The sequence below is a fragment of the Diorhabda sublineata genome, chromosome X (assembly GCF_026230105.1).
Source record: "Diorhabda sublineata isolate icDioSubl1.1 chromosome X, icDioSubl1.1, whole genome shotgun sequence".
In the NCBI taxonomy this organism is placed as follows: domain Eukaryota; kingdom Metazoa; phylum Arthropoda; class Insecta; order Coleoptera; family Chrysomelidae; genus Diorhabda; species Diorhabda sublineata.
Window position 1 is genome coordinate 4,325,792 of NC_079485.1, and position 23,281 is coordinate 4,349,072.

At 30.4% G+C, this 23,281-nt stretch overlaps 1 protein-coding gene across 4 annotated transcripts in view; it reads left to right on the forward strand.

The window, feature by feature from the left end:
- The window catches only part of LOC130450907 (insulin-like growth factor-binding protein complex acid labile subunit), a 220,711-nt gene that overhangs the window by 91,889 nt on the left and 105,541 nt on the right, over nt 1-23,281 (forward strand). Inside the window, exon 1 of one of the 4 annotated variants that reach the window (XM_056789620.1) lies at nt 21,375-21,626. The exons of 2 other annotated variants lie outside the window; for them this stretch is intronic. In XM_056789620.1, coding sequence (XP_056645598.1) covers nt 21,585-21,626 — 42 coding nt within the window. In that variant the 5' untranslated portion in view covers nt 21,375-21,584. Of the gene's footprint in view, nt 1-21,374; nt 21,627-23,281 lie in introns of those variants that run through there. One more of the 4 variants, XM_056789622.1, reaches the window with a different exon arrangement.

The window sequence follows — 23,281 nt, forward strand, 5'->3', positions numbered from 1 at the left end:
TGTCTATTAATTTCGATTGATAAAGTAAAAAAAAATTTAAATTACAAGAGACTCGACAAGAGCTCTCTTATCAATATTTTGGGTAGAAATCATAGCAATGCACAAATAATTTCAAATTCTCTGTAGAAGGGAAGCTACGAGTATATACATGCTATTTCATACAATAATAAGCCTCCTATAAATACACGGATCCAAATAAACACTGGATCACTTTTTACAGTGTATAAAAACTGAGATAGTTTTTAAAATCGTTTTGTGTTTTTCCCCTCGATCACATAATGTACACTAACCAAAGGAAAACATGCAAAACTGAATTACTCCCCTTTGAAAATGAGAGCCTGATCAGCAGGTTATATTTACTCCAATTTCACATATTACATTAGTTATGCGCCATTCTGCGTACACGCCGTTAACATTTCATCATTCAACCAAAATATTTGAAGAGTGGAATTAGAATTTAGCATGTGTTACATATACCCTCAACGCTATGTCCATGTTTTTGAATAGAATAGCATCCCAATGTACACAAAATAAAATGTTTTTTCGTATCTATGGTAGCGCTTATGACAAAAAAAAACAGTGAAATAGTTTAACTTGGGTGTATTATTTTTGAACAGAATCTTTTGGATTCTGAGCATAAATAATATTAACAATGGAAATATGTTGAAACAAAATAGAATCATTCTAATCAAATATTTGGTTGGCGCTTCTGGAACAATTGATTCTCTCTCTATATCTCTCTACTCGCAATTAAAAAAAAATTGTTATTCTTCTCCTTTGCCGTTCTCACCACTCGAAACTTCGACGTCTCTCTCTATCAACTGTTCGGGACCACTTGAACTAGCTCCCACACATCGCTCCCTAGTAATTATGACCTAAAAGTTTAAAAAACTTGTGTTTCACTGTACTGTTACTGTTACAAAAAAATACCCTGAAGTCGTTGCATCTCTGATTGATCTGGCCTTCAACTATGCGGTCTTGTTGTCTGGAGACCTGGAGTTATTACTCAATAACCTCAGAGTACAAATTTTCAGAGGAAAATAATCCAGTAGAAAAATTTCTATCTGAATGTACTGTAAAAATATTATTTTATATTTTTATTTTGATGGAAATTGTAATGGTAAATTGCACTTTCTATACAAAATTAAATATTTAATCCACATCTTATACCTATTGATTGCTTTTGGTATTTTATGTGAAGTTTATAAGCGTTTTCATTGAATTGTATTCATATCCTTTGCAACTATTGCTCTATTAGGTGCTGTGTTTCCAACATCATTACATGGAAAAAGTGAAGGAAAATGGGAATAAAATAGAAAAACATTATTGCTTGGCTTCACAAACAGAAGTAACTGAAATATTGAATAAGCAAACAATGGGTTGAATTATATCAATAGTGTTTGAAACGAGGGAGGCAATTTACAATACAATTGGCGTTTGGTGAAAAACGGTCGGTAGACAATAAAAAAGTCTGACTACAAAGCTGTCAACCGAGAGAGCTCTGCGGAATATAATTATTGAATAAACAAAAACTGGAAGAATGTCAAATATTTGAATTGGTCATAAAAAAATTGTTATATATGAACATTACTAACATAATGAAAAACTATGAAAACTTTCTCGTGTGTTTTTTAATATCTATTTCTTTATGACAAAATCAGGATTCATACATTTGGCATTGAGGAAAGAGAGAGCGAAAAATTGAAAATTCAAAGAAGTAAAGTAGCTAAAAAAAATTGTGCGAAATCGAAAGTAAATTTAAAAAGAAAAGTTTTTATACATTAAACCAGATGAAGGGCGATGATATACACACAAAGGATGACATTGAGTAAATTGAACGCTCTATTGATTTTTTACCCCTCAATAATTTTTGTTGTATATCAAAAATATATCTCTATATTATTATCTTTTACTCTGTTATGCATCTTATCAAGCTCTTCAGATTACTCAATATCCACCGAGACATGCGTACTTCGAAACATAATCAACGTGGTTCCTACTTCTTCATTTCGACCTATAGGGCAACATAATCTAACCCTTTCACATGCATACGTGTCAGAGTTCACCCTTTTCCACTCGTTTTCGCCATTTTACTCCCTCTTTTTAAGATACAAACCCTTGTTGTGCAGGTGGCGACTATTTCTAGTGCCTCTGCTTTCTTTGGGGATGAGTGCATCGTTATTAGGTTTAATTAAGCAAGAGCTGAAGCATTGAGGAATAAAAACTCAAAAGCTTTGTACTTGTGATTGTCTGTCGGCTTTTGAATTAAGATGAGGGTTTTTTTCTTTTATCAAATAATCATTTTTATGTACAAATTCAAAAATTACTTTGAAAAAAATAACAAAAAGGACATATCGTATACTGCACACCAATCATTTGATTTGAAACTTTTTCAATTTTATTAAATTCATATTACATTCTCTTCTGTAAAAATTCTGCAGCTGTGCTAGTTGATCGGCCATTTATATAAAAATTTACATAATCAAAATGAGTAAATGGAGGGAAGATAATAGAATCAATTTAAACTTGAATTTTCCTAAATACACCAAACCTCTATCTATAAATGAAACTCTGACAACCTCAATTCTGGTCTATAGTGGGCATTGAATTTTATACTATTTTCGTAAATAAAGTAGTTTTTTATTGGGAACGTGGCAAGGAAACTTCAAAGTGGACTAACTTCAATATATTTTCCAAGATTTCGAATACTTATGTATTCATCGTCTACGATACTACGAGTGTCTGACTATTTATCTTGTACAAAGAAAACTGAAAACGTTTTATTGACGGTGGACTACTAGGTTTTGCTTTCAAAATGTATATATGACTACTGCCGGGATATTTTTAGTGATATTTTTGAGGAAAGATATGAGAAACTATTAGATCTTATGCCAGCAAAGCCAAAAGAATAGTGTACTTTTTGATATCGAAATTTTTCCGCACAGTAAGTGCAGATCTCAACATTGAATATGTAGTCCACAAAGTCGACGCCTTTAATGTTTTTAAATTTTCAAAAAAGCAACTAGTACCTTTTCGTTTATATTGTTTATATTGTGACCCGGGTTAGGTTTCAAAAATTTAGATCATAATAACAATAACCTGATTTTCGAAAAGTCCTCATAGAAACTCAACCTTCTACTGTTTGACAGTAGACAATGTCCTACACTCGTCTTGACACAGGGTAAGACAATGTCCTACATTCGTCTTGACACAGGGTAAAGCTACTTGCCTAACGCAGAAATGGGGAAAAAATTAATCCTCACGATATTTCAATATTGCGTGTATTCAGGCTACACTGGTTTTACAAGGTTCACAATTTTTTTTCTCCGACGCATTTATGAATAAATTATACCGTCTCTACTCTGTTAGAAAATATAATTGTTGTACTAACAAATATTGACATTGCTTAAATACAAATAGTGTTACATATTGGTTGAAAACTGTATTTGTTTTAATTATTAATAAATACACGCCGGTGGAAATAGTGCTCAAAGCATATATTCATTAAATAGAAATAAAAACATATCTTCTATCATGATTTTGTTATTCATTTCCTAGTTCATCATTTAAGTAAGTACTACCTAAAGAACATGCCAAGATCTCACAAAAAACGTTGAAAACTGACTATAAGCAGTGCTTTGGAAACTCCCTATAAACGCAAACTTCTTTTTCGTAATACATATTTCGAAGATCTAAACGAATTCATATTCTTCTAAGAACATCATTTCATCCCACGATCACGTCTACCATCAAATAGAATTTTTTTTATCTAACTCATAACATACTCAGTCTATAAGAGTTTTCATCAGAGTAACAGCTAATAAATAATAAAGTTCGCAGTAAAAGGAAAGGATTGAGATTGTAAAAGTTGGCAAAGTACACTTTTATGATGTAGCAATAAACTAATCCTGGCACCTGAACACCCAAAGAAACTTCACTTCTACAAGTTCAGAATGATTTATTCTTTATATCCGCCATAGGCGGGTCAACTAAACACCTTTTTTCAGGCAAGCTATCCCATCTATTGAAATTTTAACAGTATTGTAAATAATATTGTGTTTTAACACGGATTTGTTAAAACTATCCCGTATTTCACAGTCCGTTGTCAATACTAGAAAGTCAATAACTTTTAACAGAGAGTTTAGATTTAAAGAATCCACAAAGGTGTTGTTGATAGGATACAACATTCTATAAAATTCTTTATATTAGTTCTTAGTTCTGACCCTTCTGAGAAAATCTGAATTTATTTAACAATGAGCTTCAAAAGCTATGACTCTAAGGGTAATTTATATGATTTTAATATGTTTAAAATATCACAGTGTTTACTTCAATTCCATGCAAAAATTTCTTGAATAAGAATAATGTATATGTCGTGTACAACCAAAATATCGGAATATCCTCTTTTAAGGATATCTTCAAGATAAGTGTACATAACAGTAATGTGTGGCTTTCTGCCCATGCATGCATATTTCAGACCTAACTATCCCTTACAAGCAACTATAATCAGTTGAACATTATCTATGTACACTGATTTTTTGAAGCTAATGATACTTCAAAACCACCGATGAATTTTATATCGATCGGTGTCTTTGCTCAAAAAAAAACTGTCATAATTCAACCTAAAGCTGTTGGAAAATACATTTATTTAATTATACAATTTTAATAAATCAGTGTAAATAAAAAAAGTCATCCTGAAATGAATCAGATAATTTATTGAGGTAGTAATTGTATTCGGATATTATTTCTCCGAATGTAGGTAAACCCATGTACAACAAATCATAATTTGACAAATTACCGTAGACGTGTTTTAGCAAATTCCGACGAACATATTTTTCATTCATGTTGATCCGGTTCTGCTTTTATTTTTCTTCCGATTTTTTTGCAGTCTCTACTTTTTCAGTTACCTGCTCGCTATAATGCCTAAATGACGATGACATATCCCAGGTGTGTCCTTTGAAATCTTAATTCGTGTGACCGAAGTTTCTCGCTTTCGACAATTATACTTTATTGTCGTCCTCGTCGCCCTGGGCTGAGAGTTAGGCTGGGAATTTCTGTTTATTTTTTTCGACATTCAACAAAAAGGACTGTGGATGGGGCAGTAGGCAGTAATTTGTTTTATTAGGTTTTTATTAGTGTTTGATGGCCATGTGCTAGTCAATCTATTTCTAGATGAGATAGAGAATTTTTTACCGTTTCTTATTTATTATAGGGAGTTTGTCGCATATAACATTATAAAAAGTGTAATAACTTTTAATTGCACCATAAAATAAATCTGTTCACTTCAGTTTATCTATTTTATACCGAGGAAAGATAAGTAACTGATTCGTAATCATTCCACAAAATTGAATGTACATATGAAAATTTCGAAAAAAAAACTTGTGAGCAATATAGAACAGACAAAAGAACTTTTGCAAAATCTCCGTAATTGGTCGTGGAGCTTGTTCTCATCCCTGAGATTCGGAAAATGTCAAGAGTTGAGTGTACTCAAGAACTTCGAATACATACATATATGCTCTACTCATGATTTTACTTCAATATCAAATTCCTAAAATTCTTTATAAATATCTTTTATGACTTTTGTTTTCTCTCTCCGCTTTCTGATCGGTAATTTTGGGTTTTCTATTCTTTGGTCTAGAATTAAGTATCTCCTCAACCTGAATTCATTGATATCTATTCTTAGTTATTAATTTTTTAGTGAATAATTGACTACCTTGAAAAGTTCATAATTAATTTTCTCACGCTTGCAATTTTCTTAGTTGTGGAAGAAGCAATGTTATACAACGATGGAAAGCATGGTTTGGATAACCAACAGGAAGTTTATCCCATATGTTCACAGTATTTTTGTACAATGCAAAAATTGGACAGTGCAGTAACGGAGTTCTTAATAGCTAGCAGCAACAAATTCCCGAAAGACGATTAACAGTCTCAACCTTCCATTCGAATAGTACAAAAAAATAGACATTCTCAAAAAAATTTGGAGCAATAAGAGCAACAAGAATCTACCACCATGATCCTAAATCAAAACAAGAGGCTGAAGAGTGATGAGCATTCGGTGCTTCCGCTACTATGGGCCAGAAATCGGACAAGACATTATTTAGCATCAGCTTTGTGGAATGCGAAACAAATTGTGATGGTTGATTACATCCTTACTTGCAACAATAAAAGCACAGTATATAATATTTTCGACAAACTGGGTCTTTAAACTCCCAATAAAATACTTGGTATACACAAGAAATCACGAAAAACATTGGATAAAAGTCCAACCTGTTGCATCATCTACCCATAGTGTGAAACAAGTACTTTGAAATATATTGATTTCAAAATGCTCTTGAAGATACATACTGTTCGAAATGTAGCGATTGCAGTATTTAGCCACATATTGACCACTAGACTACTAGAGTATTTTCTTTATCCATATTAAAGATTTTTATGTGATCCAATCGAAATATCAATTTTATCTGCGTTCACATTTGGGTTTATTTGACTACAAGATGTGGATTGAAAAAACATTTACTACTTAATAACTATTCGGTATCCTTAGACGAAAAAGATAAACAAACAATTTGATTGGAATTTACCGAAGAAAAATTAATAAGCATTCCAAGTACACTTATTTGCTTAGTCGAATATTCAACATTTTTCAAACAGACTGTTAAGCAGACACAATTTAATTTATTGCTTTTTCTGAATCACGTACAGGTCACTACAAAATGAATTAAGGTAGTAATAAAAGATGGACGGAACGTGTGAACATGAAAAGAAAACGTTCAAGTAGTTGGTGAGGCTTATTGAAATAGCAGAATTTATTCCATTTTACTTTACTCCGAACGAAGTTTATGGCGATAAATTTGAGAAAGATGAGTTCTTTCAAATTTGATAATTTCGAAAAGGTAGAACCTTAATTTTTAACAACTGAATGATCGGGACATTTTTGTACAGGTTTCATTTTTTACAATAAAATATTTCTAATAGCTTTCCATCAAACATCTATCAAATTCCGCAAAACAAATATCACAAGTAAATCCCATTGTATCCTGCTTTACATTAAAATACTGTCTGGATTTATGTGTAGTTATGACAAAGTGTTATTATAAAGTTCATAAGATAGAAATGCCTCCAGATAGGATGATATCAAATAATGTAACTAACCTTCACTTACTTCCAATTAGACAGCGCCTTACTGAGGACACAACTAACTTTTCTAGAGGTTCATTTTACTATAAAAATGAACAAATAAAAGTTTATCATAAAAAGACCTTCACTTTAATACAAAAAACGAGCTCATGCCAAAATAATTACCAGAAAATTAAAAAAAGTCGAATAAGTTTTTCATAAGAAAATTACTTTAAGCCGAATATTAACTTAATTAAACTTATATTTGAATCTAGATTTTGCCAGATTGTGTCGTTCTGAGACAAAAGATTAATCATTTTATATACGATTACTAATTGTTCTATATATAAAGTTTTTTCTTTTCTTAAAAATAAGAATTCGTGTGTCCATTTACTACCTATACAATGGAAACTATGCGGAAAGTTCTGTGAGGCCTCAGCCGTCTCGCTAGTTTCTCAACCGCCTGTTAATTAATGGCGCCGTTCCATCCCTGTCTGTTTCTCATGTCCAATATTCTTTCAGTTGTTGCTAAGCGGCTAATATTATTTTCCGCTTTCAGGGAAGCCGTATAATAGATAACTTTACGTTATCCTAAATTTAAAACGCTCTCTGAATATAATAAGTATTCTATAATGTATAATAAATAAATATGTGAAAGCATAGTATAATTATGAAGCGTTATGGTTACGGTTACTGCAGAACGATAGGGGTAAAATGCGCGAAACAATCCAAACGTAAGACACTTAATTTCTACATCGCATATATTTTACTTTGCTTAATTAAAAAATTAGGAAATATTTTAAAAAATCGCTAAAAACAATTTTATTCACTACATCCAAAATTTGCAACTTCTAAATAAGTATTTAAGATCATCAATAAAAAGTTTTTCTTCATTTACAGATAATTTTAAGCTTATTTGCAATATTCAAATATCCGAAAAATAAAAAATATCGGAACAATAATCGATATAAATAGAAGATTCCGATTATTTTTTATGTATAAGTATTTTGGAACATATTCAATATTCAATATTCAATATTCAATATCATCGATTGGTGAGGTGCAATACTAACAAGTAAACAATAAAAACAAGTAAACGAATGATTGAATTCAATAATTAATTTAATCGAGTAAATGGTTATAATACCTCAGTAGTCAGTGGCATATGAAGCACATAAATTGCACCTTTAAAAACTTATAATCTTCCAGGAATAACTGCAAGATGATCTTGAAGAGAAACTGAAATTTTGTGAACAAATCATGGATTAACTGACTTTAACAAGATTATAGTAGAGAACATTTGAATGATGAATGAATTTACATTCTTGATGTATATCGACAAAATTGTCGATATTGAACGGGAAAGAAATGATGCTGAATGAGGCCATACTCAATGACAAGAAGAACAGAATTATTGAACAGAAATAAACATATAGATCCAATATTCGACGAGAATCTCAAAAAAAAACAAGATATTTGGTTTCAGTAGGATGATGAGCCTCCCTATTTCGTAAAACCTGTTCGTAAGTATTTTGATCCTGTTTTTCAAAAATGGATAGGAAGAATAGAACCTATTGAATAGTTACCAAAATGCTCAGATCTTAATCATTTGGATTTCTTTTTATGTACTTAATAATAACAAGGTTAATTCCGCTTATGGTATGTAAAAAATTGCGACTGAAAATAATTATAAACAGGTCTGAGCAGTTTTCAAAGAAAAATATATATGAAGAGTAACATTAAACTGAACGTGATTACTCTCTTTTTATAAACAGGGGTGAAAAGAGAATAAAATAAAATCATGCTAACTCATTGAAAATTAGTATTGAACTATTATTAATCGCCGCATTCGGAATTCTACATAAAAAATGTTAATTTTGATCTTTATAATATTTTCATAACCGTAACAAGTGTATGTATAATTTTTTCTACAAGAATGATCCCAGAAATATCTGGCCCAACAAGGAAACAGTTTTTCAACGTAATCTCTTTTTAGCTCCATACACTTTTCCCAGCTATGTTAAATAGGATACCCTTTTTATAATAAGAATCGTCAAGCTCCTCAAAATAGCCATTATCTGCCGATATCACCTCTTCATTGTTGGAAAATCTTTGACTACCTAGACATTTTATCAAGTCTGTGCGAACAGAAATAATCCGAGGGGTCTAAATAGGGTGCATGATGTAGCAATCACGGATGTGTGAACTGGTGCATTGCCTTGATAAAGTCAAATGTGGCCGTTTTTGGTTGATTTCTTCACTCAAACGTTGCAATAAGTTCGCCGTGTATAGTTTTTTATCTCTTTTTTTGCCTTCTCTGGAGCCGGTTCACCCTTTTCAGTCAATTGTTTTGATTATTCTTTTGTTTCGAGTGTGAAGTGATGGACCCACGTTTCATCCATGGTTATGAAACGTGGCTTTATTTCTGTGAAATATTGCCAAACACTAGATGGAAACATCTTCACGACGCTGTATTTGTTCCATTGTGAGCACCCATCATGCGCATAGCATAACCCAATTTTTCCAATGTTTACAAATTCACTGAAAACTTTCACTATTTATGGCTACCAAACAGAAACTAAACAACGTAGTTACTTTAAACTTAAAACATTAGTGTTATCTCTAGGTCAAGTACTTCTGGGACCAACCTCGTATTTCATATGCAATTTATTCAGTCTATTTGTCACATCTCATATGTTAGTTTATGAATGTGACATTTTCACTTCTATACATCTTTCGTGCAAAAACCAATTCATTCCGATATATTCTTTCTTTCGCATGATCATTATATTCTATCTTTTGAATATTTTCCAACCAAGCGATTATTCCAGTGTTCCTTCAACCAAAAGTAATTCACTGGATAATATAAATGTACTAGTCTTTCACTTAACTCTTGTACACTGAATATAGTAATTTACCATTTTTTATGCAAGATTCCTGTAATGGATTATTTGAAATGGAATAAAAATCTTCATGAAATAAATCGTTAAAAAGTCTTAAAAAATTCGCTAAGGTCAGCCGAATACTCAGACAAATAAAAAGTAAAATAATAATATATAATAATAATACATACAGAAGCTTTGCCGCCGCTTTATCTAATTTGGAAAATCATTTTATGTATAAAGATAATCAATATTTTTACCAAATCGAGGAGAACGAATCAATCAAGCTAGTAACTAAATATTTTTCATATCAATAAAACTGGAAATTATCTTTCACAAAATAGCATCAAATTACTGGTACTATTATTTTATCGGCACATTAATCTCTACGTTTAAGTATCCACTTTAAAAAATCAATTTCCATCGTAATTCACAAGAAAACTACGTCCTTTTACGGTGGCTTGTATAACAATAAAAATAACAACTTGAAATAAATAAAAATGAGAAAAATTGTCTAGGAAAAATACGACAACGGGCACGATACATTTTGTGCGAGAACTAGCCTTCAAGCAATTCATATAGGAAAGTTTAAGAAAGTGAAACAACCTCAGTATTAGTAAAATAAACTACGAATGGTCTCTGATAGTTAAAATATCGGCTAAAAATACTCACAAAATAGAGATAACGGATTTTTTAAGTCCGAATAATAATTCTTGCTGAATATTTCATATCCTATACTTCTCCCCAGGCTCACAGCACATTTCACCGATCTTCTTCAAGTTTTCGACGGGTTGGCGGATATTTCTACTGGGGATTTTACTTTCAATTCATTTCATTACATTCATTGGATACTTATAGTTGAAACTGGAGACACATTAATTGAAATGTAATTAGATTAACTTTATTGAAAATGTTTCGTACGCTTATGCTTTTAGTGCTCAACTTTTTTAAAGCCACAAATTTCACATTTATTTTAAAGTACTTGCTTGTTATACAGAATGTTACTAAATAGTGTTATTAATGTACAAAAACCAATAATAAACACATTCAATGATGGTTTATTTGGTGAAAGAACAGATAAGTAAAATGAATGGATGCAATACTTCATTTCAAATGTTTATTATTATTCTTATTATTATATTGGAGAATTTCATCTTATTAGGATAGTCAATGGGGCCTGTGGTCAATCACTGTTAATGGTTTGGGTGTTCTGTTAAGTCTTATTATTCGTTTATTCTTTCATATTGAGATATATCCTTGTGATTCTGCAAGCTTCCCTGCTTCTTCGGTTTGGATTGGAGAGGTTTTCTATAATCCCGTTGGTTGTTATTATTATGGGTACCAAAGTTACTCATGGTACTTGAAGTGCTTTATACAACTTTCTATTGTTCTATTAGTGATTAGGGGAGTGTTTCAGTATAGACGATATTTTCCCTAAGTTTATTATTAGGGTGTATTTGTATCAAAGTGTGACGAATTTTAGGAAGCCATTTATTTACAAGTTCTTGGTGCGCTATCTCTACTGTAATATTATTTTCTTGTATGTTTTCAAGTTCAACTATTTACTCCAGTCAACGGGTGTTTGCTGAATAGTTTCCGAGGCACTTACAGATAGGCTACGTTTTTTTTTTCTATATGGGATTCCTTCAGAATGTACTTCTTGCAATTCCTTAGTCAGTTCACGAATTTAGCTGCTATCTCCTTTAGATAGACCATAGTATATTTCCTTTCTGATTAGTCGTCTTGATGTTCTTTGGTATGAAAAACAGTAATTTTCTGGTTGTGCTATAGATGTGATTCTTTCAGAATGTACTTCTTGTAATTCCTTATAAATCAATTCACGAATATAGCTGCATCTTCTTTGGATAGACCATAGTATATTTTCTCTCTGATCAGTCTCCTTGATATTCTGTGATGTGAAGGACAGTAATGTTCTGGTTATGCTTACTCAGTTTCAAAAGAAAATATTCATCTATTCTATTTACTAGATTGATGGGGTCTAGGTATTCTTGTTTGAAGTACTTGCTGGTGATTATTATTATTTTTATATTATTTCTCATTTTAACGTATTTTCTTTATGGATTTATCAAACATTAGACTACAACTTTATGCGTTAATATACTGTTGGTATTTTGTAGATAGAAATTCATTGATATCTATATAAACTGTTCTCATTTATTCATTCTATGATATTTATCCATTTATTTACAACATTTATAGAAGATAGACTAATTTCAGAAACCATAGCGATAAATTTAATCTAACTTCTATGAACATTCCGTCAACCACACTAACAAGTAATGAAGATGTGTTACTGGTTTCGTGAGTTTCGTCAATTTATTCCTTATCTTGACACGGATCGTTTTCACCCATAGTCTTCATTGAACGTATGTGGATGATTCACTCCACCAATAAAATATCTGTAAATGTTTTCAGAAGTAAAATTTTCCTCACGAATCTTCTCAGAAACCACAAGATTCCCCTCAACGTTGATATACGGTTATGTCTTTTAACCAGAACCGACTTGGCGTAGGAAGATTTGCCAAAATAATCATAATTTTCCCTCAACTTTTCAATAAACGTGTAATTAATAAAAAACAATAAGTACAAGTGTCAATTATAAAATATGGAAACGATATTTTGAAAATGAAGCGAGTTACGATAATTTATTTCTCTAAAATACGCATCGTTTACATTCAAAGCTATCTTTTAACAAAAGTTAGTTCATTTAAAAACAGTACAAATGCTACGAAAAGACAGAGAACAGAAAAAAAAGTTTGTATAGCATTAAACAAAAAACATTATTGTTACTCTTAACAAGTCAATTCTTATACTTTCTGCTCCTTAATTAAGATAATGATCGAAAAATAATTTACATCATTTTTTATCTTAGTGTTAACGAAATCAGAGAAAACAGAGACTTCTCTTTCATCATTAGCCGAATCCCTTGCGGTTTCTTCTCCTCCTCCCCCCAGTCAGGCCCTGCTTTTACCTGACCCCAATGCTTTTTTCAGATAGTAGGAACATTTTTTACGTCTACTAGTGCGGTGGAAAGATAAATATTTATAGGTAAAAAGGGGCAGGTTTCGAGGTACACCAGTAGCAAATGAAATATATACAAGGGTTTTTTGATAAATATATTTTGTATTTTAGTTCACGTGCTATTTCAAATTAAAACAAATCGGAAAGAAACGTTTTTTTGTACACATTCTCTAAAATAATGTGCTATGTAGAATGTTTTATCAATTAAGTTGTCAGTTTTCTTTTGTGGATGGTAATATTTTTATGAAAGAATTGTAGAAATTATTGTATGTAGTCATACAATTCTATAGAGAGCTGTATTAAAACAGGATGTTGAAGTATATAGCAAAGCTGGGAAAAAAGAATTGTTAAAATCGCTTATTTATGCAAAAAACGCTGGCAAAGGAAAAAAATATTAATACTTTTCATCCGGTAGAGTAGCGTATTTATTCTATAACCAATTTTTTCAACATTGAAAAATATCGACACAAACAATTTTTGTTGATTACCGTAGAAAATCTTATATTCAGATCGTATAAAGTTGAGAATGCTTCTTATATAATATACATTAAGAAGTAAGTCATTCATAAGTCATTCATTTAGAAGGTCCAATAGAAACCGTACTTTCTAGGACCCAAAATATTATGATTCAACATTAGTTTAAATATAAATTTAGATTTTCGAAATAACTTTTTTCTATCAAAAAAGTTATTGGAAGAGGTATGGGAGGTATGTCAATGTGTAGCCTGGTTCTTGAAAATTTAGTTGCTATGAAGAGTTTCTTGGGAGCGGACTGTGCGTGCGTGAGTTTTGGAACAATAATAACTTGGTCACAGTATTTGTCACTTAAACTCGACTGATTGGAAAATGGGTCGATAAGTTTGAAGAAACCAGATCAACACTGGATAAACCCAAATTCGGGGTCAAAGATCTTCTAGAACATCGTAGATAGTGTTACTCGGTCTGTTCGTGACGAGCCTGACTTGTCTATTCGGAAGCGTGCTGTTGCTTTAAGCGTACATAGCTCATCATTATTTCACTTTTTCACAAAGATTTGGTGCTGCACCCTTACAAAATTCAGTGGGTGCCAGAATTGATGCTTCATTTCTATTTTAATGGACACGTCAACAAGCAAAATTGCCGCTACTGGAGTGCAACCTATCCAAAACACAAACATCAGAATCTCCTACATTCGCCTAAAGTGACCGTATGAACTGAGATGTCGGTGCGGAATTATTTTTTTAAAGATGAAATGGAACTCACACTGACATTGAATTCAGAGCGTTATTTGTGGATGTTATACAACTTCTTCATGTGTGAATTGCATAATTGTTATAACCAAAGAACATGATTTCAGCACGACGAAGCAACTTCACACGCATTCCATAGATATTTGCCAAATTTTTCCGAATTCCCTGGCATAATTAAAAGAAAATATCCGTCACAAAATGTCAGCCATCATGAAAAATAGCTGCCGTGCCGTGATAGGCAATTATAGTGCTCGGTTAAATAAATGCCGTAAGCACAACCGTTTACATTTGGATGATGCTATTTTTAAGAAATAAATTCCCAAGAAATGTCTTTTAATATTTATAACAGTACCTCAATAAACATACTTTTTTTAAAATTGATTTTAATGTGAATTTTATTTATAAAAATTCGATGGATTGTGATTCTACAGAAAAAATCCAATCTCCGAATTTGTAACAAAATAAAAGACAAAAATTAATAACCTAAACTAAAAAATTCAAGTAGACTTGTGTCAGCCTTACACAGTTGATATAGATATAAAACTAGTTATGTACATTATTTAATATTAATTATATTGAGTTCATTTAGTACTGGGCAAGATAAATTCATTGAATATTGCATATAACGACTTCTCAAACAATTGAATATGGTTTATGAGCTTTGCTAACAACTGTGACTCGGGAATATTCAAAAATATACTTGGAGGTAAATCAATTATTAGATCTTTCGAGATCGTAATTATTCACTGTATATAGAATCATGTTCATCTAGTAGCAAAACTAGTTTCTTACTGACTAAAATATAAATGAGGAACAAGTACCTATTATTACAAACGGTGTCTTTTGGAGGATAGTCACACTTCTGCGAACAACAAAGCATTTTAAAATCAAACTCGATCGGTTTTGTGAGAATAACCTTCTTACATATTTTAAAACATGGTTTTAAGTAAGTCTATTAGACATAAATCGAATGTGATTACACAAGTCGAAGACCTATAGAATGAACAAATAGTTTTGCAACAATTTGGATAGAAAAGATTAGGAATCCTTTTCTCATCTGAAAGTATTGGTATTCATCTTGAAGCGTTAATCTGACATAAGAATATTCTTCTAAATGATACAACTTCGTATACTTCACTAACGAATGAAATATATATTGTGTCCGATCCGATTAGTCCTATGACGATGTAATGATAAAGGCCCCCAAAACACGAAGAGTTCGCTGTAAATTCAGACAATAGCGTGGCGGCCTTAACACCTTTGATTTAATGAATTTCTGGACGGACTATATCTCATTCTGATTAATAGGGAAAGGTTAAGTTAGTTATAATTACGATTTACTTCGTCATGAGTCAAATTCGACTGCAAGTCATTCCATTTCTATCGTATTGCCTATAAATGTGCATTTTACAGCACATATATGAGGTACTTGATTCGAGTTTTTAATCACTTTTGAAGTTTCGACTTTTCTTCAAGTCTTTATCAAAATATGATATCGACACTGACAATTTGTTTTTTTATATTGATCTATTATTACAATAAGAAAAAATTAATTTTTTCTTTGGTTACCACATTTCAAATATATAGCGGTAATCAATTAAATTTATTAGAATTTACAAAATAGAGCTATAAATTTTACTTAAATTATTTAGATCTTTTTTATCATTTATAGCTTCTTTTTGAATTTTCATAATTGAATTTATGTTTTTTTTGATGTTTCATGGTTCATTAATGCAGTTCTATTTTTTTATCGTATTGATGACCTCTTAGTCTATTTTCTAAATACTGAGATGTTTGCCCTATGTAGACAGCGTCACAATTAGTACAAGGCACTTGATATATAATATTACTTCTTTTTTATTTTTTGGTTTTTAGATTTTAATTTAGTGAAATATTTGAATAATGTATTATGTCCTCTATCACTTATACTAATATCATATTTATTTAAAGAATTCGTTAATTGTTGGGAAAGTCCTTGTACATATGGTAAGCAAAAATGTTTTATGTTTTGATGTTTCGTTTCAGTTTTGTTTTTAAATTTATTGTAGTATCTGTTTATCCTTTTCTTGAATATGTTATTTATCATTTTTTCCAGATAATTATTTTCTTTCAATGCAGTTTTTGCTTTTTGAATAGCTAACCATCTAAATTGAGGATCTGATAGTTGGATCTAATCTAATACACGAAAAAAGGAATTTTTAGAAATGGTTCATATTCATAAGAACGAAAAAGCTTTAAATGATAAAAAAGATCTAAATAATTTAAATAAGATTTATAGCTCTATTTTGTTAATTTTTAATAAATTTAATTGATTACCGCTATATATTTGAGATGTGGGAACCAAAGAAAAAATTAATTTTTTCTTATTGGAATAAGTTCTAAGTTGATTTTATCCTTATTTTGATATTTATGATGAAGGTGATCTATAGATCAATATAAATAAGCAAATTATCTAAGTAAATCAATAAATAATAATTAATTATTAGAATTTGATCTAGTTTTCAATCTGTTATCAAACTATGCTTTCATTTACTGCAATTTTTAGTGCAAAAGCTGGCATTTAAACAGAGTAGACATAAACAGAGATATAGTATGAATCACAATAGTACAAATATTGTCATCATTAAATATGCTAATCTAAGATACATGTAGATGTGATAAAACCAGGTTGTTGACAACTTGTGTACTTTGAAACGAACGATGTAAATATACTTAACCCAATTTATCGAGATTAGAAATTGGATCCTTCCATTGAAATGAAGTTAAGAATATATTGATACACTTTATTAGTTATTTTGAAAAGGATATGTCGAAAATATGATCTGCAATAAATTCTATACTATTTACTCACTCACTAAATCTATTCAATTTATAATGAGGATATGAATTGAATTAGGCTCCGAATCTCTTATCCATACTTCCTCGATGTTTCTGTTCTACCTAAATTCACCGTATTCTTACTTGATCATCCTTTTACCTTCTTTTGAGACTTCATATCACGATATTTCCTTCTATCGTTTGTAAATTTGATTTATACTAGATTTTCTTCAAATACTTTATTCCTGATTTTGTCAACCATGTCTTAACACGTTAATTAATGTCATGTCTATTCTCCTTCCCTTCAATTATTATCGTTTCCATTATCTCTTTGTCATATTTTGATTTTTTATGTGTGTCCCATCCCATGTTATTGTTTGTTTATACGAAATGCGATAAAAAATACAGTGAATTACTTTATTGAAAACAAAATAAAATGATGACATGAAATATGAATTGATCTCCTCCAAAGTACTGCCCATAGTTAACAATGCACTGGAAGCATTTCTGTCAATCCTCTTTCGAAAATGCTTTCAACTGGTCTGTCGTGTACTTGTCAACATTAGGAATTATCTAGTAGGTGGATACACATACACCAAAAACCGCGAATCAAACCAGATAGTTGCATGACGCAATATCTTGATATAAAAGAGTAGTTAGTCGATTTTTCAGATCTCTTTCTTCGCGCACCGTTTCGCAAATGTTCTAATACAACAATTCTTTACTAAACACACTGTTTTCTACTACCACTACACTAACACTCTCAATTACACTTTCTGACGAGCGTGTAAATGTGACTGATAGCAATAAATAATGTGTTCAATATGAATAAAACTTATGCTGAAGAAATTTCAACTTAGTGGTCATTCCTTCATTCACTATATTTTATATTACACTCCTATGCAGATCTGTCTCACTCTTTTCGTAGTTTCAGTTGCTCACTACCTATATTTCTGACTCTTATACAAATTTTCGTCTAATTATCCAGCATCTTCGTTTTTGAACAGTGTTTTTCTATCTCTCAATGCTCCATATATCCCAATATAGTTAAAATATCATTCAGAACCAATAGAACGAATACCCCCTATGTATTTCACGGTTTTCTCTCACAGCATTTTTCGAATTTAAAAGATTTAGTTCATACTTACACTGATCCTTATATTTTTTTTGCTTATCCTTTTCTATATTATCAATTCTACGGTACAATAGCATATTTCATATTTCCTCACGAATTATTGCGAATCTTCATGCCATTTCTTGTTATATCATAATTTTATAGAACCTTTCTAGTATCTAAGATTTTCATCTTATACATAATACTTCTTCTCTGTTCATAGATCTAATCTAATAAATAGAATTATTTTCATGAGTTTTCAAAACTTATATTTTTTTATATATATATATCCATCTTATTTTCTATAAAATTATTGTTGATTAATTTATTTTGTGTAACCCGGAGCCGGTCCTAATTTTTTGCCCATAACTTTTTATCATCAAGTTTCCAAAGATTCGGTGATAATTTTTCACTTCTTTTTATTTCTCTCTAGGAATGTCAAACAGATTCTTTTCCACATCACATAAAAATACCAACGCATCAACGGATCTGACACTTTTTGCTCTGTCGCAGAAAATCCCTATAGATTGAGGAAGTTTCTAATACTATTACCATGATAATCCGTCAATGTGGTCAACGATTAATTGTGAAAAAAAAAACGAATACATCGAAAACCGATCACCTGTATGTATGCGAGATTTTTTAACTTAAAATTTACATCACTTCAACAATTTAACAAGAAGAAATCTTTTTAAAAACAAATATTTCAGTAGTCTCGTAAATATAGATAGTTTCAACAAAATGTGACCAACAATTTATCTAATTTCCAACACACCTCAACAATAAGTATTGAATACTAAAATATAAACAAACACCTTGATCTTCTCATCCTGATTGTGCCGTGAGTATTAACGGCACCGACCGCGACATCAAAATATAAGCTTGCGCTTGCGTTTTAAAGACCCTAAAGCAGACTCCTTTCTTTGAACGTGATTTAACGATGTCTTCACTGCCGGTAACGTGAAATATTCTACTTTTGATTTCTTTCTAATTTCCAAAAAAATTGTGTTCAAACTTTCAATGAATTCAATATAAATAACGTTTACTCGTATTTAGTGATCCATGTTTGTTTTTTGCTATTTTGACAGATCTGTAAAAAGTTATTGGGAAGTAGGTAAATGATATGAGAATTTGTAAATATGGAAATACTAATTTTGAGTAAATAATAAAGTCTTGTCACTTAAAAAAATTATAAACAGGGTGCTTCTAAAATTATGCAAACAAAAAAGAGGTTAGTTAAGAGATATCACCTGTACACGGTGGTGAGTTAAATTAAGTATTTTTTATAAATTTATACGGTAAAATTTCATTATTTATTAGCAAATAAATATTTTTTTATGATTTAGTTTTATGAAATAGAAATATTACTTTGAAAACCTGATAATTGAAAAATTTATCTCAATTTGAAAATTTTTTTCTAGAACCAATTAAATTCAGAAAAATAATATCTACATCATAATTAGTATTCTTTTTTATAAAATAACACACGAATAAAGTGTAAAACAGTGAAGAGGGAAAATCATAATGATGTAGGTATTTCATTATTTTACTCGAAACTCATTTGTTCTTCGACAAAAGTTATATTTAGACTTGGTTTTAAATAATAGGAATATTTTTAGTCTTAGAAATTAAATACAGAAAAACAAGATAAGAATTCATAATTCCACTCCATTATATGTTATAGGTATTTTGAATAAATATCGGTGGTTAGTCTTTGTGGTTGCATGCAATTTACGAAATTGCCATGAAGTGACAGTTGCATTTCTCATACATTCAAAGTAAATGCCTATCATATCAAATGCTTCTTAGTTTGTAAGAATCATCTTAGATATAACTTTTAAGTAAATTTGATATCGAATTTAATGCACACAAATCGCAATGACACGTAAATGAACAAATTACTAGGTTCATTAACTTGACACAAGACATATTTTTTTGCTTCGTTTTTTTCATGGCCCATTACTTGTTTTTATATATTTCTATTTTAACTTCCATAACGCAGTTTCCCGGTGACAGCATAAGTAATATTAACATAATAATTGGATCTATTATTAATAGAACAAGGAAAGACCATTTTGAGGAGTCAAAAACTGTTAAAAAATCCGTTCTGTCAACCCGGAGTAATTTATGTTTAAAGGAAAATCCTTAAAATTTACACCTTTCTTAAGATATCTCGAAATACGAAAAAGATATCGATATGCGGTTTTCACTATTCTTTTGCTAATTTGGTCTACTTTTATATTCCTTACTGAAACTGCATGTTTCATCTTAACATTTAGCGTATACGTTACTCATTAGGTTGTTTCGAAATTATAACTCTTACATTGGTAGAAAAGAGTTCTCTTCAAAAAGACTAAGTTTGCATAGATAGGTTGAGTGGAACTGGACTTACAGGCGTTTTTTCATAATAAAGCTCCCGCTTCCCCTCACCTCTTATTTGAAGAGATAGACTAAAACTTGTACAATCAAATATACGCCGAATTTCTTGAAGAATACGATAATCATAGTTTAAATGCATCATAACTAGGCAAAATTTGTAAATTATTCATTTTACAATTTTTGGTATTTAATTACGCCCTCTAGCGGTAGACTTACAGCTCTGTAAATACTTCCAGGTTTTTCTCGAGGTCACTTTTGTTATAAATTATTTTTTCGCGAAACTGTACTATAAACGGTTCCCGAGATATGTTGATCTTAAGACCACTCTGTTTTACGATTGAGATAATTGTACGTATACACATTATAAGTATTCTAAGTATTATTTTCAAAATTTTAAATTAAATTCAGTTGTGTAGAACTACGCAACAACTATTTCTCTAATTCTAAAAAAATGTCTTATAGGATAATATAAAGATTTTGGGATAGTAAAAAACATGTGTTTTGAATTTTAAAAGCAATATATTTACAGAAAAAAATTTCTTCTTTTTTAAATTACGTTTGTGAATATTTAGAAAGATTACTATATTTTATTCTCAATATTGAGTGAATTTAATAAAGTACAGTAATTCTATGTGAGATTTAACGTTCCTTGCTGAAATTTAGTGTTCTAATCTATTTATTTGAGCAATGAGAAGTTGCTTTTTATATTACGTTGCCGAAGCATTAGGTACTGCGTAGTTTTTATCGTTAGGATTTTCCCGATCTACAGGATCCCACTATTCTGCTATTTTGTATTTTGCTCAGCGCTCGAGTTTTAGATTTTAGTTCATGTTCAGCTTTCGAAGGGATAGCGTTGCGTTCTGTTGTGTGTATCGCGCAGCCCGGTGCTTATTTCATGGGTGCGAAATGATTTAACACTTGATCGTTGGTGTTTAGTTTTTTTATTTATTATTTGTGGTTTTTTTAAGTTATTTTACGCTTCACTGTGGAATTATATACAAATATATTATGGTTTGCGAAGAACAGTGTAATTGTGAAGATAATAAAATGGTATGTCAAAATAAATGCTTTTACTCTATAATTCTCATTTTAACAGTATATTTTAAAACAGTTTTTTCGCAAATCTCCACCAAGTGCAAAGTTTTTAATCATCTTTTGAATTCCAATTAACCAACTTGTTTCTGCTTTACAAACTTTGTTTATGTTATGATTTTTTTGAAAACGAGCGTAGAACATTGATGATTAGGTAGTATTCCGTTTTTTGTAATTTCATGAACTTTTGTTTTTGTTTTCATGAAATTTTGAATAAAAATAAAAAATACTTTATATGTAATAGAACAAGGACATTTCTAGCGTTATAAATTTTTTTATCATTGAGTCCTATCATAGTAACAAATTCAGAAAAAAATTATTTTGTTTTTCACATAAAGTAGTCTTATTGCCCGCATTGTCATTGCTACTAATTTTCGAAATTTTGCTATTGTCTCCGTAATTTGTTCGATTTACTTTTGTAATTTGTTTTTTGTCGCAGTGACTGAATATTTTTGAAACTTTGTTATTCCTAGGGTCATTTTTGTGTTTCCACATTTAGCAATGACAATAAATTTCACCTTGTCCTGAATAGTGAATTCTTTAAAACTAAATATCTATATGATTAGGAAAGTTTATTGCCTGCTTTATTACCTGCATATATTATGTGAACTAAATTCCAGAATTGTTTTTTTTCAATATTATCTAAAAAAATCCAATTGGAAATTTAAAGATAAATACTGCTTAGACACATTAAACATTTAAGCACAATAGAAGAATTTCATTCTTCTTGATTAAGAAAATAATTGATCAAAAAAACTTGAAATATTTAATCTATATTATTATTGCTTCAATTTCTTATTTCTTAGACCTTTTGATATGTTTATGTTTGTAGATGTTCTTGATGATGGGTCTATTCTGTTTCATAATGTACACATTATAAGAATTATTCCCGATAATGATAATAAAGTCAGGGGGAGACTGAGTGAGAGTGTAACAGTGGTAATATGTAGCTCTCACACATTTCTTTGAATTTTTTATTAAAATTTTCTTTGTCTTTGGGAGAACTGGACGAAAATAATTTGATTAACATAAATAATGATTGAAAGACCCAGCTTTGGCTACTTCCAAAAACAAATCACCTTTAACCACGCGATTGTTTTGAGTGAGGTTGGCAGAATAGAATCTGAAAAATTACCAAAACATTCATAACTCCAATAACTAGTCAGATCAAATTACTTCAAAATATAAAACAAAATGTGGTGTATAATAATTTAATAACAAAATGAATTATCAGAATGATACAGGAAATAATAATGTTTTTCAAATTTCTTGGAACATACGTACTGATAAGTCAAATTAAACAATTTCGAAATTTTGTTACAGTAAACAAGAGCTGGAACTTGAAATGAACTTATAATGGGATTTTTCGCGACTACATACTAATTTTTTGGGTTGAAATTTATTTGCAAATGAATGTGTCATTTATTTGAACCTTCATGTGTGATACATTTTTTGCATTTTTTAGAGTTAAATTGCCAACATTTTATCAAATTTTCTATTAACTATGTGTCACATTGGTAAACATATTTCAATAGTTTAAGAGAGAAATCTGTTTTCCAATAATACGGGGTCTTGGAACTTCACAATATGTTATTTTAGTAGTTAAGTAGTTT